The sequence below is a fragment of the Corvus brachyrhynchos genome, unplaced genomic scaffold, assembly GCF_000691975.1.
Source record: "Corvus brachyrhynchos isolate BGI_N302 unplaced genomic scaffold, ASM69197v1 scaffold307, whole genome shotgun sequence".
Classification (NCBI taxonomy): domain Eukaryota; kingdom Metazoa; phylum Chordata; class Aves; order Passeriformes; family Corvidae; genus Corvus; species Corvus brachyrhynchos.
Window position 1 is genome coordinate 756636 of NW_008239288.1, and position 18584 is coordinate 775219.

General features: G+C 42.5%; 1 protein-coding gene across 2 annotated transcripts; it reads right to left on the reverse strand.

Annotated features, from left to right (window-relative positions):
* Positions 1-10748: 10748 nt before the first annotated feature.
* MEIG1 (meiosis/spermiogenesis associated 1) lies at positions 10749-16598 on the reverse strand. Of its 2 annotated transcripts, XM_017740415.1 has the most exons (4): positions 16442-16596; positions 15169-15229; positions 14443-14605; positions 10749-12408 (listed from the first exon to the last, which is right to left on the reverse strand). In XM_017740415.1, exons 3-4 carry the CDS (start codon positions 14578-14580, stop codon positions 12280-12282), a joined length of 267 nt encoding a protein of 88 aa, XP_017595904.1. In that variant the 5' UTR covers positions 14581-14605; positions 15169-15229; positions 16442-16596; the 3' UTR covers positions 10749-12279. The 2 variants fall into 2 exon arrangements, with proteins under 2 accessions (XP_017595904.1, XP_008636586.2); XM_008638364.2 differs by lacking the exon at positions 15169-15229 and having other exon boundaries at positions 16442-16598.
* Between the last annotated feature and the right edge of the window lie 1986 nt (positions 16599-18584).

Consider the following 18584-nt stretch of genomic DNA (forward strand, 5'->3'; position numbering starts at 1 on the left):
GCCGGTTTGTTGCTCAACCAAGTTGCGGTATTTGTGCAAATCTCGTTAGGGGTGACGCTATGGCAGCTCGGAGAAAGGAGCTTGATTTGATTTGATTTCGATTTGATTTTTCTCATTTTAAATTCTATTTTGTTGCTCTTATTATGGGGGTTTTAAATTTTATTTTATTTTCCTTTATTGTGTTTTACTCTCATAGAATCATAGAAGCAGGATATCCTGAGTTGGAAGGGACCCACAAGTAACCCCAGTCCGACTGCTGGCCCTGCACAGGACACCCCACAAATCCCACCCTGTGCCTGAGAGTGTTTTCCAAACCCTTCTTGAACTCTGTCGGGCTCAGTGCTGTGAGCGCTGCCCTGGGGAGCCTGTTCCAGTGCCAGCCACCCTCTGTGTGAAAAACCTCTTCCTGATATCCAACCTAACCTTTATTTTATAGTGTTGTAGTTTTCTTACTTTGTATTTTATTTTGTTTTATTTTACTTTGCTTTATTTTATTGCAGGGGCTTATTTATTTATTTATTTTTAAACATCTGATGCTGCTAGAGCTGAAAAATGAATTTACATGTGCTCCTCCCAGTCCCCTACATGAGTTACCCATCTAAATTAGATAAAAGAGAGGGATTATTCCTCGTACTGGGATTGCTGGCAGTGAAACACTTTTGATGTATACATTCCTTAGCCAAAGTTTTCCCACATATTGTTTCTGCTCAGGATAAAGCTTGCTGCTGCTGCTGCTTTGGAGTTGAAGATGGGTTTGCATGTGAGAAAGCCTGGGGACATTAATTTTACTGGGTTTTTTTAGTTTATTTTAATTTCTTTTAATTTTCTAATTATATTTTCGATTTATACTTTTATTTATGTTAATTTTAATTTATTTTTGTTGGTTTGTGGGTTTTTTTACTTTTTAATTAATTTCATTTTTTCTAACTACATCACTTGCTCTCAGAAAATAGCTTTCCTCTTGGATATCCCCTAGACCATCATGGATACAACCTTTCTCCAAGTGCATTCGAGGATGAAAATAAACCAATCAAGATGCATTAAATGTCATGGCTTCCAGGACAGATGTTTTTTGTTCAAATGAGCCCTGTGGTTTCCCCCCGACCCTGCTCTCCCTGCCATGCACCTCTCCAGGATTTCCAGGGGGCTTTTTGACCTGAAAGACAAACTTCCCTAAATATAATTGTAATTTAGCAGAAATAGCATGGCCATTTCTTTCTTGCTGTATAGAAAATATTTCTAGGCCAGGTCTGTAGGTGAAAAGATCAGAAAGAAGAACACCAGCTGCAGATATGAACTTTCAGAACAGTTGTGCTGTTGGTGGCTCCAATTCCCGTCAGCCCCTGTCATCGAAGGTCCCCCACAGGCCGCTGGTCATGGCACGTCGGAGCTCCCCTGCTCTTGAGCAAGAGCCCGGTGAAATCAGCCGCTTCTCTTGCGAAACACTGCTGTCATTTTAGGTCACAAGTGCTGCCGGGGCCGCTTGACCTGGGGCCGTGCTGTGCACACTGGGCTCCGGAGCACTCGATCTCCTCTCAGCCTCTGCGCTCAACACACTCAGAGACCAAAGCGCTGCCGCTTCGAAGATGAAAAGTATTGAGTTCAAGCAAGGCTGGAAAATTATCACAGTTTTGACGAGCTTGACTGTGCCCTGAGCTGAAGTACTGGGTGGGATGCCACAAAGGCCTCCTGTAACCCTCCAGCAGTTGTTCCCAGGCTAAGTGTTGGGGAAAAAAGGTCTCCAGGACTCAGTGGAGAGACTCTTCATGGCCTCTTGAACCACTTGAAAAGCAGCAATCCCGTGGTGTGAAGGATGTGGCTTCCTGACACACAAGTGCTCTTGACCTACAGAACTGTTGGTTCTGTGCTCATTTTGCAGCACTTGTATATTAATTATATTCCTGAGCAGGCTCCAGCTGTGCCCAGGTTAAATACCAAGGGGGTTGTGGGGTCTGGGTGGGGCACAGGGGTGGCTGGAGGGAAGCAACTGTGGAAGTGCCCTGCATCACGTACTGCATTTATACTTGGAGTTATGGCTCAGCGGGACAAAGGGATATAACCTTCTTCCAACATCTGTTGAATAACTGAGAACAAATGCAAAACACAGGCAAAACTTGCTGAAAACCACAAATTGTTACTTGCACATAATAAACAATGAATCAATAATCAGTGAATATCGGAACAGGGGAATTACTTGTTTCTCAGCCCATGCTTTGTTGTAGTATCTTGTTTTTTAAGTGCTACACGTCTTCTCCACTTAACCAATCTACATCTTTCCCACCTGGAGCACTCACTTGTGCATCAAAGTGCTTCCTGGGTGATGTGATCACTTGGCAGACAGCAGCCCTAATTTGTGGAGTGAGTCTGATTGAGCCATTAACATAACAGACCCAACAGATTCACTTTTTTCTACAATTCAAAGTATATCAATCTTCAGTGAAAATTACCTGTGCTTCTCAGGTCTGAAATAAAAAACAACCTGCTTTTTACTGGAGGAAGTAATATTAAAGGAAATCTCAGGTGGTTTAACATTGGAAAGGTTGGAAACAACTGCTCAGGTTGGACACAACTCCCTTGGTCTTATTTAGTGTGTTTTACATTTATTACAGCTGGCTTCATCTGTTAAGAGCAGTTCTAAGGTTTACATGCTGAGCTTTAGCTCTCCTTTCTCAAAAATATTCCTGGAATTACTTCCAAGAAATAGATATGACCCATAAATTGCGGAGAGCTTTGGAGTCTCTTCAGAACATCAGCACCACAGACTAAAAAAGAATATATGCTTTCTCCTATCTCATACTTTATTTATATTAAAAGTCATCATGTGTTTTTCCCTGCTCTCTGGGTAAAGGTTTCATTCAGCACATATATGAAAAATTTTATATGTCCCAAGGCTAGTTATATATCACTGTCACTGATGCTGCTGCCTCTGGAACACACCAGCTGGCTGTTGGAGTCCCAGGGAGGGGTCAGTAACTCATCTGGGCAGGCAGGGCTGCATTCAGCCCCTCACCAACCTGGCTCCCTGATGCTCTGCATGTTCTTTCAAGTGATCTAATGCACTGAGGCTTCTAATGCATCAATTTATTCCATAACTCTTTGGTAGCAGGGGCTTTCTACTGCAATTTATCTCAGTCTCAGCTCCAGCAAGAGCAGGCCCTGCTCGCCTGTCTCCTTCCCCATAGCGATTTCAGCTTCCTGACACAGCTGTTACTGATTACAGCCTGGTAATTGGTTTTTGCACTATTAAATCAGCCCTCAGCTCCCAGCACGATGGTCCTTGGGCTATTCTACCTGGCACACTTTATTTTGAAAGGATACCAGTTTCCTCAGATCTTTCTAACAAAGCTTCCAAAACACAAAATTCCTGGAACACCGAGGAGCTGTTTTCATCTGTGCTTTCAAGTCCAAAGGAAACCTGACTAACAAACTTGGTTTGTTAGAATAGACTTTAATCTCGTCTCTGGCAGCCCCCGACCTGAGGAAAGCCTCTGGAAGAGGAATAAATGGACAAGACATTTACAACACTGAGATCCCTCTCCATCATCCCAGAAGAGCTGGGGTTGACTCCCTCTAGAGAAAGGGTCACCCAGCCGTGGCAGATCATCAAGAGAGAACCAGCTCAAGGACAGCCAGCATGCGCCTCCCCCCAGAGCAAGGGGCATGATTTTTTTCAGTTAGTCCTGCCATGCTGAGATTATACATTTCTTGCCTTTGCTGGGGGCACATGTTCTGCTGAGAGAACAGGAAGTTTCTGCAGAGGGTGTGGGAAAGGAGAAGATAATCAAAAACCTTTAAGTTTTGCAGTTCCCACGGTCAGTTTTACTTAGTAGCTGCCTATAAGGACCAAAAGACTTTAAAACTGGTACCAAGGGGTGTTACAGATATATTCAAACTTTAAAAAAAAAAAAAAAAATCAGTGAAGTATTTCCAGTATAGCCCAGGTGCAATCTAGTGATGCAGTCAAAGGTCTCTGCCTGCATCTCTCAGTTTATGGTAACTTTCCTTGAGTCTCTGCCTTACAGCTTTCAGAGATTTTCCCCCTAAACAAGGATTCATGCATTAATTCAGTGTTAATGGAGAACCTTAGTGGCACTGGGACCCATGGGGCAGATGCCACAAAGGGAACACGGCACTGCTGGAGTGTCACCCACTGGCACCGTGGAGCTGGGGCTGATGTGAACAGCCCGTATCCAGCAGCTCCCTGGGCTTTACTGTCATTGCTTCAGACATCGGGAGGAGCATCAGCCCAGCGGGAGGGGAAAAACAGCCACGGCCAAGGACAGAGCGGTGTGGGGAGGCAGTCAGCAGAGGGAGGCACGAGCTCACAGATCCGGTGCGAATCTCAGCCCGTGGCGTCCCTCCGAGCTCCAGGATGCAGGCAGCGGGCTTCAAACGGTTCTGCAAGACTATTTCATTTCACTTTTTTCACATTTATGTTTAGCTCTTGGAGATCAGATGGGAGACTGAGCAAATGAGGAAGCTGAAACATTCTGATTCAAGGATGTGTTTTCTGAATTATTCATTATAATCTTCGTTCTCTCGTGGGTTTTTCAGCATTTGAGTTTTATGAGGATTGTGGATTCTCCCTCTTTTATATTATCTTACTTAAAGTATTGCAGAAGCTTTCCCATATGCTCCTTCATGCTCCAAAACCTCAGCTGAGAGTCACAGTGTTTGATAGATTTAGAGAAAAATGTCCTCAATATTTTTTATTTTTGAGAAAAAATATGTTCAAAAAGATAAACATTTCATTAATATATCCATGTGTATGCATATATAATGCAAATTTCCCTCGTGGGCGTCTGATACATGTATAAGCAGTTTACCAACTGCTCCTCTGAGCTGGTGGCAGACATTAAGTGGGGCAGCAGCTGTGGGGCTGCTTCAAAACACCCCTTTGAAGAGCAGAGGAAAGAGCTCGGCGTGACACTGCTCCTTACACACCAGCTGAATGGCAAAACAGCCCCTCCTCTGCTGCATCTGCAAATCAGACACCACCTGTCACCCTGCCAGGGTGGCAGGAATATCACAGGGAAATCTCCATTGGTACTGATATTCAAGAAGAAAAATCTACTTTGAATGGCAAAAGGACACACAGCAGCAGTATCACCTCCTGATTTTGCAGGTTTTCCATCTTGTCATTTAAGCTTTCCACAGTGAGATGAACACAAAAGAAAACTATCCATCTATTTGTCCTTCCTTATCATGTGCATATGCTCCCCTTGGCACTACCACAGCCTTGAAATGCAGGATTTTGTGATGGTCTGCAGAGAGGTGAGATGAAAAACCTTCTCTGCCCACAGCAAGCACACTTTGAGAGGTCATCCCACTGGCATCAAGGGTCTGTGTTGCTCGTTCATCTTCCCAAGCCACCTCAAGGCTACCAGTCATCCAAGCACATCCAGGAGAAGGAGATTCTCTTCCCAAAACTTGGTGTTCCTGAGGCACACACTCCATTAAACAATGGCTAGCCAGAGGCTGACTAAAACATCTGCCTGAAATCCAGACTGCTGCCTCTTGCGCTGAAATGTTTCCAGCTGGCACTGCCCCAACCGCAGGCTTTTTTCTTCTCCATGGGCAGGTGCAATTCAAAACCTGCAGTGGCTACAGCCTCTGAATTGAAAAGCAAGTCATGCAAATACTTTTTGCACAAGGGAGCTGTTATCTAACTAACGTTTATGGATTTCACGGAGTCTGAGGGTGTGGACTCTCATCTCGGGGTCTCTCACAGCACAAGTCACTGCTTATAGTCAGGTAACTCTGGGCTGAGACTGATGACAGTGTTTGGAAACTGTGTTAGTCCTCAGGCAGTACAATAATGTTCCAGAAACAAAACCTCTGCCTGCTCTGTATCTGTCTTACAACTCTGTATCCACCTCATCTGTATCAGACAAGATGTGTCAGTGGAAAATACTTATTACCCCTATTGAGAGAGTCCCAATGTAACCACTTCATTAATTTATCCCTAATTAGAGTCTGTTTATCCAGTCTAGTCTCATTCCCTTTTAAGTACTGGTTCATGTTGACCTTCCATCAGTTCTCTGGCACGTCTCCAGTTTTCTAAAGTTTGTTAAGATCTGAAATGAGTGAAATTAGAGTATTGAGCTGCTGGTCTTAAGACTGGGAGTGTACAGACTTCTGCACTGAAAGTGTTTGTATTTAGCAGGTGATGTTCCACATCCTCCTCAGCTACAGATGGTAAATTATTTCATCTGGTGTAGATGGATCCTACTACTTTGTTCTGATATAGTAAAGCAGGAATTATGAACATTTGGTGTGATGTTTTTCCCATCTGATAGATATAAGTGGTAAAATTGTAAATAACAGAGAAGCTGTTCCGAAGTTAACATTCCTGGTGATATTTTAATGCCGTCTTAAAGTCTATAACATACTGAAGTTTTTATATTTCTTGTTTCTGTTGCCTTGCATTCTCAATAATCTGCTTGGAATATACATTCTGTAGCAATTAATATCTCTTCTAAACATCTCTTCTGAACTCATCCTTCAGATCTATCTATCTATCTATCTATCTGCCTACCTACCTACCTTCCCTGTTGAAATATTGCTCTGGTCTGACAAAATATTAATCCACTAGTGTTTTAAATAAATCTCTGTAGTTGCAAGTGTAGTAATATTTCTCATTTGCTGAGACCAAAGTTTTGGATGACAGGCTATCAAAGAGATATCTCATGTTTTTAATTAGCATCTCCTCCAAACAGTGATCTTTCAGCTCTGTTACACAGACCTCCTCCTTTTCGAAGAGTCAGTGGAGGGAAGAAGAGTCGTTCTGGATTGTGATTCACGTTCTTTCTGAACAACATGGAGATGTATCTGTCAGGGAGGTTAGGATAGGAGCTGGCAGCTTGTAACCACCACAGAGCAAGAGCTCCACTGTCTGTAGCTTCAGGAGACCAGAGCCACGGAAAGAGGCCGATCTGCAGGGACACCATGCTCTTTTCTCCAGAAACACCGCCCAACACATCCCTGTGTCAAGTGTGCCTGGCTCCAGCCCATCTCTCCAGGCACAGCATCCCAGCGCTTATCTCCTCGCACTCGCAGCCCACCTGCTGGCTCCTTCTCGCTCACATCCCAGCACTGGCTGGAACATCGTGTACTTGGCACGAGGATGCTCCCCAGGACAGCACAGCAAACATCTCTAGACACCCCGGGCAAAAATGAAGAATCTGCCATATATCCAGTCCCCCTGCTTTTTGCTCCACCCCCAAGCAGCTGGCGGTAGCTGATCCACTCGTACAGAGCCGCTCCCCCTTGGATGAGGTATTTGGGTGCTCCTGCCAAGGCAGGAGAACATCTGCAGCGAGAAGCTGGGACCACACCCTACTTCCCCAACCAGCAAGAGCTGCCAGGAGGGGAAGAGGTTTCTGTGTGTACGAGATTGTTGGCGAAATGCTGCTGCATCTGTGTGCTTGACTCTTGAACCTGCTCGTCCTTCCCTGAACCCGCCCCCTTCTTCTCTCCGTTCCCCCTCCTCCTCCTCCTTCTGCTTTTGGGCATTCCCTTCCCTGTATCTCCACGCCCTTAGAGCTGCCGCCTGCCAGGCCCGTGCAGCCGCGGCAGCACCGCGGAGCTCCGGCGCGTAGGTGCCTCTGCATCATCCTCAAAGCGCAGCCAAGCGCCTGCCGGGGAGGCTGCCACGAGCACGTGTGAAACTGGAGAGCATCTGCTTCACTAAATGGTTTGGTTACTCCGTATCACAGAAGTAACAAATAACGAGGAAAGACAGTGATTTAAACATGCAGGCACACAACCATTAATGAGCAGGTGATGAGAGAGACAATAAGGGAAGCCAGAGCTTGCCAGGCACTGACTGATGGGCCATTAAATGAGCTAGTCTGGCTTTGGAGACGATCTACCTCAATTTTGTAACTGATAGGATGGAAAAAACATGGTTAGTGTGAATTTTAAGGGATATTTGAGGGAGCTTGGAGGATTGCACAAAACTTAGTCAGGATGTTTAGGGAAATGACCAAAGACACAGGAAGGGAAGGATCAGGGTGGAACAAGTATGGGAAGATGACAAGGAAGGAGGTTGGAGGGATCAGACATGTCAGCCAGCGTTTGGGTAGGATGATCACCTGGCTGGGCCCTGGCCCTGAATCTCCAGAAGGTAGTCTGGCCTGCCTTCTTATTAAATCACATCCTTAATTACCTTTTATGTGTGCCAGCCCCTGGAAAAGACTCAAGGTCTGAGCCAGGGCTGGTTGAGGGAGCCAGGATAGAGGACACTGGACAGCATTTTCAAGGGATCCATGAGCATGGAGTGCCTGTGAAGGCAGAGAATATGGAAGAGTATTGAGGGAAAGGAAGAGCCACAAAAGCAACAGGCAGCAAAGATCGTCTGTCTCAACACTGAGAGATGTAAACACACTGGCAGAACAAACCATCTATAAAAATGATTGTGTTTGTTCAAAGCTACATTGCAGGGATTTTTTGGGTGCCACCCTGGAACTCTACTGACAGTACACATTCCCCAGTCACCCTCCCAAATGCTGTTTGAGTGGGTGCTGGGCTTCAGATTTGAATTACATGCAAAGTCTTAATTGCAACAAGAAAGAAACTGTGTTTTATTAAGTAATTACAAGTTGCCAAGAAGTGCTCAGCACAGGCAGGCTACTGAGAAAGCAGATCCAATGCATGAAATAATCCAGTGGAACTGGATTAGTAGGAGAGAACCTGCAAGGAGCATAGAAGAACTCCATTCCAGCTGCTTTCAGGCAGCCTTCATTTGCATAGGCCATGTGAGGAACAGCTGCACCAACAGCTGGTGAGTTAGAAAGTTGTTTTTAATGAGTTTGAGGCCAATCATTTTCAACACTTTGAAACAATGGAACCATGTTTGAAAACCAAAAGGCTGAGGTTCAACTCTCTTCAGAGATGGAAAAACAACTTTCCATTTGGGTGCCTAAGTGAAAATCAAAACACTTATACCATCCTTCTGTGTAGAGCTTTGAGCTGCTGTGACTGCAAAGCAGTCAAACAACCATGGCATCACTGTCAGAAAATACTGATCCATAACAGATTCCAGTAAAGGCTGAAAAACGGAGCACACCAGCCTGGAACGCACAGGTTGCACTCTTGCCATTTCACATGTAGTTGTCAAACACAAAGCCTGAAAAGTAGGTCTTGGAAGTTTGTTTTACCTACTTCTTGTCAGCTTCAACAGGCACAGAAAGGATTTATTCTTCTTGTACAAAGCCATGCAGGGAATTAGACCAAGTAGATGAGGTTTAGGCAGCTGCAAGCTAACAGAAAGCCTTGCCACTGCCATTCCCTGAGCTGCTGCAAATGACCATTAGAGCGTTACAGTATTCCCTGATAAGAGAAATACCTACAGATAAGTACCTGGGAAAGTACTTTCACAGAATTACTTTTTAATAAGAGTCAAATCAGAAAAATAGCACATATTTTCATCTCTAGGCAATAAAACTTGAGAGATGTGCTTTAGCTCTTTAAAATTCAGTAAAGAAGTTTTTATAATGATGTTCAGAAATCATTTATGGTGATAAGTACTGCTGTGTCACCCTTAAAATAAAGCCCAGCTTCCCCAAATCGCTTACTTCTGATACTCCTTCATAGCTTAAGAGACAAGTAAGCTCCACCTGCTTAAAACTGAGGTAGGGATATTTCAGTTACAGATGTATCAGATAAAACACTGAGTTCTTTTGACAGCTCTTTGAGTGAAAGATACATCCTGCACACAGGCAGCAGAGGAAAACTTGCTGGTACTCAAGTATCAGCTTCATGCTCAGCCAGCACAGCTGAACGCCAAAGCCAGGTCAGGAGGAACTTTGGCAGGCTGGAGCAGTGGTTACGTTACCTTAAGTTTGGCATGAACTGGATGTCAAAGGACAATTTTAACTGAAACCAACACTGCCAGTACAAAACCTGCTGTTTCACTAATGAACTGAGAGAACTCCCAAATTCAGCACTGTCCTGACAAAGGCCATCTCTGTAAACTGGTCTTACTAATTACAAGGCTTGTCTCTCTTTTTCATCCTGTGAATCTTTTAAATCTCACAGTGAGATTCAATCTTTTTGCACACTGAAAATGCTGAAAAATGTAAGTAATAAAATATAGGTCATTCACTCTCTCAAAGTGGGAAGGATCTGTCAACTCATATAAAGTGGAACATGAATTCTCATGCTACTCATTTGAACGGAAATATCCATGGGCTGCATGAAATGCACACTCATGGTTTTAAAATACAGACAGAAGCATCCAGCAGTATTGCAAAAATATTGAGGAGTTAGGTAAAATGAAGGAATCCCAGAACAATCTCTTACATGTGTTTCAACTTTTAAAAATCTTTCTTGAGGAAAAAATCCACATTAAATCCTAAAAAGTTACCTGCAGTTTTAATTCCTGTTCTCGAATGCCCAACTACGTCTTTTTTATAGACTGAGAAAATAGCTGTACGAAATGTTCTCACTTCTTCTGTGTGTGCTGATAGCAATAATTTCTGACAATAAATTTGAGCTGGCTATACAATACATCTATGTTTTGTGTAATTCTTTAAAGGCTGCTTCATGTCCACTGGAAGACTGTTTTTAGGAATCTATGAAGTTAACAAAGTGAGATCCACTAAACTAAAGTGACAAAATTGATGGGTTATCTGGTAATTGTTCTGTTCCCACTATTTAATTGCAAAGTATGCAAAAAGTCCTGTCTTTAAAAAGTATATCTAGAGCACTCCAAATATAAAAGAAATAATAATGAAAGGCTGAAGTGGCATTTATGGTAGCAATGCTTTATTTCTCTACACTGCAGTAACTCTCTCTTTATATGCCATTAAAACCTTCCTAGAATATGTTTCATAGTTGCTTCAGAGTATCTTTCTGTCATTTCTCTAGCAGAGCTCATACAAGTTTAAGCTAATATTTTCCAAGTTGTCTAAATAAGATGAGATCACCACCAATCATTGTCAATGAGGTCTTTTAAATATTGCACCCATACTTATTTCGACTAGGAGCTGTAAGTCCTCTATTTCTCATCTCGAGTCTGCCTCCATCTTAGGCTCAAATAAATTAAGAATACCCGTAAGACAGGTGGTCAAATGTACACTGCTAATTCATGCCTAAAACTGAGTTTAGATACCCTTGGTCAACAGTATAGAGATAGGAAATATTAATAGCAATTTTTTTGTAACTACCACAAACACACCTACTGGTTTACATAACAATAATCTGTTCTACTGGTCAATTATCAAGAGTTTTGGCATCTCAAAGTATTTTAATTAAATCCCTTCATGAGTGAAGGTAAGTACAGTTCCTCATCTTTATCGAGCGTCTCAGAGTAGCCCAGGTATGTGCAGCTGCTGCAGAGTTGACGTCACAGCAGCACATTCAAAGAAAATGTTACATAGCTGCACTTAAAAGAAATTAATTGTGCTCACAAGAGCTTTTCTCTATTCAGAACAAAGGCTGTCCAAATGACAGGACCACGCGTGGATGTTGATAATGTGACATTCCAAGTTAGATGAGATGAATTCTGCCCAGAAATCCCACACATAATCTGTGTACGTCACTTTCCCCTAAATATTACAGAGTGTGGATTTCATGTTCTCCCTGGAGTTTTATATCCCATGTTCCCAACACCTGTAAATCCACAGTCCACCCCTGCAAGAAGGCATATGCTAGTAAGTCAATTAATACTTCCTCTTAGAGTAATTAATACTGGCACCTGACAAAAATACTTTGGGGATAGATAGAAAGACATTTCTGTTGTGACTCTTTCTATCACAATAACCAGTCTTTATATCTGCAGCTCAGCACTGGCTGATTGTTCAGTGTCCTTCACTTAAATTCTTTGCTTGTTATTCTTGCTCTGCTCCAAGGGATTTTTAGTCAGTGCTCTGGCCTTACTTTGGCCCTTTGGAGTCTCATAACCCTTAGCTACACCAAGAGACTGTGGCTGACATTAACCAGTGTCAACAAGATTATATTGTTCGGAATAAAGATTGATGCCTTTACTTACAATGGATGCTATACAGTTAACTGAAATATATGATGCCCATCTGCCAGCTTTTTTATGTCAAAGCATTTGTAACCAGGAAAATGAGGAATAATAAGACTTTTGGTTATAGGAGGGAAAAAGTGAAGCTTCTATGTCTATAGTTCAGGCTTCTCTACATTTCCAGCACTCCCCTTCCTATCTAAGCATGACATGGATACTTAAGGTAAAACAGATTACACAATTCATTTACTTACAGGTCTTAAGAAATTATTTATAAAAACAAACCAACCAGAACAATAACAACACTAATACACATAAACTTTCACTTTGTGGACATCTTTGTCTTCGCATTCTCTTTGCCTGTTGTAATAATAGAATGTATTGTCCCTTCTCTGAAGTTTCTTAACAAATCCAGTTTCTGGCCAGCACTCTACCTACAAGCAGAACAAAAAGGACATGCAATCACCTGAACATGCTCACATTAAATAATGTTTGTTCATTACCTTGCAAAGAATATAGGGTTAAATTCCATAGGAAACCCTCATTTGCATCTAAAGACTACTTTTCTATTAATTTGCTGAACTTCTGAAAACAGACTGAGAACAAGATGTCAGAAACCAGTTTTCAGGTTTAGCATAAACTTATGTGATCTGAAAAGCCTAGAGATAGGAATCTAAGATATTTGACAGGCTAATTTAAAATTGCTCAAGTCAAAGATTTTAAAATATCTTGTTTAGGAATATAACATTGATGCTATTCAGTTATTCAGTAATCTGAGAGGCTGCAAGAGTCTGCTTCTGTAAGACTGACATACACTTAAAGGTTTCTTTCAGACCTTCTGACCATAAAAAATGTGGTTTTAGTTAGCAATTTCATGAAAATAAAGTAAGCTGCAGACTGTGTCAGTCTTAAAGATGGTGGGATCAACCCCACATAAACACAGCACCACTCTGGTGCTCTTCACTGTTCCACAGTGTAAAGCTTTAAATTAAAGGCTTGAGCATTTGCACATTCAATAGCTTTATGGCTTTAATAGCTCTCTCAGCTTGAGCATCTATGACTACTTCTGATTAAACTAAACCTTAAAAATCAGGTAATAAGCATCTTATTTCTCTTCAAGGCAGAGCTGACAACAGGATGTCAAACTAGAACATTCTCTAATTGGAGAGCCCCAGAAGTGGTTTCATCACTTACCTTATGACTTCAGGCATACAGCTGTGTTATTTGCATTGTCTGTCTAAACATAACAGCCTTAATATTCATTCTACCTACACTATAATTGCATCTTTAGTAACAACTGCATTATAGAAACCTAAAATGGACTAAACAAGACATTTCAGAATATGTAAGTTGAAAGAGAATCACTGCCAGGCCCTGGCAGACTGGAACAGAATACACACTCACATTACAATGACTCAGTGGTGTTCTTTAACTTTCATCAGGGTTTAACTGCCAGTGGTTGTGCCCTGCCATAAATCTTAAACACACAGATCCTACCACAATAATTACACTATTTCCTTCTGCAGTTATTGAAAATCATACCACAGCTTTTGCAGTGGTATCAGAGTCCATGATAAAATAATAAACTGTATCTTATTATGCACATCGATGTTTTTCTGTGTTGTGAGTTAACTGGATGGGGAGTGAGTTTCTTGGAACTTTCTGTGCTTTCTTATGTGCACAGGAGGTCAACATCTTTTAAAATTGTGGTTTTCATACTATATTTGCTGCTTTGGGAGATAAATTACAGAGTTGTAAGAAAGATGATGCATTCTTCACTGTATTAACCTTTTGGTTGCTGTTTTGAACCTCAAGTAGCCACTGGATATTTGGCCACTACTCAGTAGCTCATCTGATGTGCTGGGGAGCATCACCACCAACTGTAGCGAGCAGAGGCACAAGTCCTTGGTGTTGACAAGAGCCTGTGTCACAACTGCCTTTAGCACAGCTGGCATCAAATATTTCCATTGTGGACATCATTTTGACAGAGGCCAAGTTTTGAGTGTGCACAAAGTCCAACTGTGCTACCACATAATCCAACTGCAAACCGAAGCAGTAGCAATGACACAGGACTGACTCTGTGGACAACCAGTGAGTTTCCTATCAAGTCTATTGACAGAGTAATGGGGAAGCTTCAGAGAACTCACTTTGAAATATTTCTTCCCTCAATACTGAATTATTCCCTTGGAGATCAGCTACATCTGTTCAAAGAGATCTGTGATGCTTCTAAATGCATCAGAGAGGGGGAGCAAAACACAGGCTAGGCAGTGTTTCTGTTTCACTTCTGTGAAATGAGGTATTCTGCACAGTAAACAACAGCTCCAAAATTCAAGTCAGACCTGTGAGGAAACACTGTATCAGAACCTAGCCTAAATGAAAGGAAATAAGCTGCATCTCCATTCTTATTTAATCATTTTACATGAGACAGAAGTTTAAAGTAGTAACCCTTTCAAAGTTCTGAATCTTACCTCATCAACTTGTTTTACTTGTTTATATTCCACCTCATCTCTGTATCCAGCTTGCTGAAATCTGTATAAGTTCTCTACATCATCTGACCATATTTTGGCACGATGCATAGATTTTGGTTTCATGTCAGCTTTACTCATGACTTCAGAAACTTCAGACTTCTTCCTGAAATTAGACAGGAAAATTAAATAGAGAAGACAGAAGCAAGTGATTTTGTTGGGGACACAGAGTAACAGATAGAAAACAAAATTTAAAATAAAGGAATTACAGAGTTCAAAGTCTGAGGTTAAAAAAGGAAGAAGTTATAAGCAGCTGGAATCAAATTAAATGCACTGCTTGATCTCAAACAAACCCAACTCATCTGTACTTCCATACACATCTTGACTCAACCTTCCTAAAACTTAATTGTGCAAATTGATGCATTAAAAAAATATTAAATGCAATATTTTTTAAATTTCACATCTTCGCATTTGTGTCCCCTTGGGGCAGGCAGGCAGATTTCCAGATTTTTCTTTATTGCTCCTGAAGTGACACAAAACTGGGAACCACAGAATGAAGATCTGGGCTGTTACTGAAGAACAGCAAACACTCAGGATAGGAGAGGAGGGGGAAGGAGAAGTGTGCAGCCAGTCACATGGCCACAGTGCAGACGACAGAGATGAGGTCTTGACAGATAAACTGGATAAGGAGACAAGGCACACAGCCTGCCAGAATTCACCCTTTCCTACCTTCGCCCAATCCAACTGACTGCCACTGACTTCCTCCTCACACAAAACCCATTTGTTCAATCTGCTGAGACACAGTAAACAAGTTAATCAACTGCTAAACCTGAAAAGAGCAGAGAGGGGGCAAGCTGAAACTCAAACTGAAAAAAAAAAAAAGACAAACCACCAAACAAATTAAAAACAACAGCAACAAAAAAGCAATAAAAAATTGCAGACAGTGGATACTCACCAGGGACGGATTTGAACTATATGAAAAGAAATATGAACCATTTGACTTCTGCCTTATATCTGAATTTCACTGCATTTACTTTCCTGAGTGTATCTTATTTTGCTACTCAAATAGAACTTTTGTTGCTTCTGCAAGCAAAACACACATATCACTATCATGCCTAGCAGGTATGATCAGAGATGAGTACTTTCCTAGTTTTGAAATGTCACCAAGCTTCAGCTTATAATTAGGAAGGAATGAAAGCTTCTGGATTTTGCAGTGAGAGGATGAATACAGTCTCCCTCCCTGTGGGTAGGATGTTGTCTCCAAACCCTGCACATGGAGTAAAATTTCTTTTCTTGGCAAGTTCCCGTATCAACAGAGAGCTTGAAAAGTTGAATGCTGAAATCTTATCAAATGCAAAATGCCACTAGTCTGTTAGAAAAGCAGAAATTGGAAAAAAAGTCTTGCACCACAGGATAAAAATCTTTGGGAAAATTATATCAAGAATTATTGTTATCATGATGTGAAACTAGCAGAAAGAAGCCTGCACACCTGTCATCTGTTTGTATGAGAGCCATCAAGAGACAAAGAAAGGGCCTTTCATCTCTTACTGAACACACTTTATTAGAGATCAACAAAAATATGTAAAAGGGCATTTTTCTGGCAACACTTCACCATTTCTTGCAGTTCAGTACTCCAAGCATTCTTTTACCAGGCATTGCAGCATTTTGCAATTCAAAGCAGCCATTTACTGAAATAAAAAAGAAATCTTCCCACCTGGTTATGAGGTATCAAATACAAATTAACAGGATAAGCAAATCCTTATTCTTAACATTTAGGGTAGTCTTTGGGATATCTATCTCAACATTTTTTTTTTCCCCTGTGCTGAAAAGGGCTCTTTTGCAGCCATCATGGGATTTTTCAAGCTCTGTATTTGTTCATCAGTGTTTGATGAGAACTGTTGTCAGTCAATATTGACTTTAGACAGTCAATATGATTAGGAATAACATTAGATCTTAATAAATGCTAAGCCATAATGAATGTAAGTGTCTTATGATAACTTACATGTCATTAGTATTAAGTACTTCTTTATAGGAGGTGCTGGATTCACCTAATGAATGTTTTTCTTCAAGACATGTAGGTAGGTCTGGGACTTCCTGAGTCACCATGAATTCACAGTGCCTGTCCACAGGCGCTCCTGCCCAAAAAGTAAAGAACATACATTGAAAGTTCCAGCTTGGTGACTTCAAATAATGAAAACACCATCCTGATATTTTTGGGATGCTATTTGAAAATTGTACTCTTTGTCTATTGTGTGTCCAAGTTCCAGGCATAGAGCTGTTTTCATTGTACCAGAGCAGGAGACAGCTGTACTCCAGCCAAGAATTCAGTGAAGAGATGAAAGACAACAGACAGATAAAGGCAAATAAAGAAGACAAGAGAATGGTAAGAAAATACCCAGTTTAATATTAACACTTTTCATTTAAGGGGAACTTTTGAACAGTGAAGTGCACTTTGCTAAGATGACAATGTTTGCCTGCTCCTAATTCAGGGTAAACAGTGAGTGCTTTGGCCTTGGGAACATATTTTTTAATGTTAATCATAACACAATTACTGTGGAATCCTAACTAGCCTGGGCTCAGACATGGTGGTTTCCTGAACAGTTACACAAGCTGTAAGGGTCTGTGGGAAGAGAGCATCTGCTCCTTTAAGGCATCTGCTCAAGGACCATTTTCACTGCAAAACGGGGTTACAGGAAAGGGAGGAAGCCATACAACAGTATATGGGGACTCAAACCTGAGCAGCAAATGAGGAAGGTGGTGATGAGAACCACACCTGGACAGTCATGGGGCATGTGAAGAGCGTGAGAATGTTTATTCCAGCAAGGTTATCTGATCAGGGACCTTGTCAGTTGGGAAATTTGGGAAAAGGGGGGAAACAAACAAATCGTGCAGAGACAAGGACCTGACAAAACAAACATAGAGAACAAACCTCAACTCTAGCACTAATAGATGGGCTATCAGGAAACTACAGGAATGACATCCAGGGAGATCAACCTGGACTTTGCACTGGTGAGACTATTACCCAGGGGGATCCAGACTTGGAGAGCTGTGGAAATCCATGGAACTGTATAGATCTGTGAGAAACGTGTAGGAGAAGTGGAGCAGGGAGGAACAAAGATGGGAACAGACAGAAAGGAGTATAAAATAAGCCTGTCCTGTGTAAAACAGGGCCAGTCAGTATTACACACCTGGCTGAGCCCTACACCTTCTTAAATCTTAACTGTCTCTCTGCATAAGCTCTGTATTCCACATGTGTGTGTGGTGCAAGGACAAAGTGTCAGCTCTGTGTGAGACCTGTGTGTGAGTGAACAGTGGTGACAGCTCCTGGAGTCAGGCTTGGGGGTATGAGCACCTCTGGCCTGTGATATCAGCTGCTGACGCAGGTGGGGGTACTTAACTTCCAGCCACTGAAGCAGGAACAGGATGTGTCCTGAAAAATTAGCTACTGGGGGAGGGCTGACATGAGTGAGGGGCTGCATGTCAGCAGGTTCAGCTCACAGCCTGTGTGCCTGGTGCTGGGGAGGAGTGGTGTCTGTACCTTCACCCATTTTGGTATACCTAGGGTGCACACCCATATTCACCAGCAAACCTGAAGCTGAAGAGTAGGGACACCTTGGGTCCAGGCCAGGGTATCAAGTAGGACAGGGGGCCCTGCTGCATCCTCAGCCCAGCAAGGAGCGCCATGTCCCCAGGCAGGAGGGGCCCTGGGCCAGAGCAGCGGGAGGGCTGTACCTCCTACAGCACTTAACCCAAGTCAGCAAATACAGGACCTGCTTGGGGTCTCAGAAGAGCCAGTAAGAGATTTCATAGGATGTGAAGGGGGTGGAAAGGACCTTAAGGATCGTCTGGTTCCAACCCCCTGCCATAAGCAGGGGCACCGTCCACTAGATCAGCCTTGAACAGTCCCAGGGTTGGGGCAGCACAGCCTCGCTGGACAACCTGCTCCAGTGCCTCACCACCTGCTGCACTGTAAAAAAATTCTTCCTAATATCTAATCGAAGTTTCCCCTCTTTCCAGTGACTTCTACCTACTCTACCCGCCAGCTCCTTGTACACGCCGTGGTGCTCAGGCAGACACCCCGGCCTGAATCAGTGCTGCGACGGTAACTTCCCCCTGCTCCCACTGCCATGGCCACAACCCGCCCA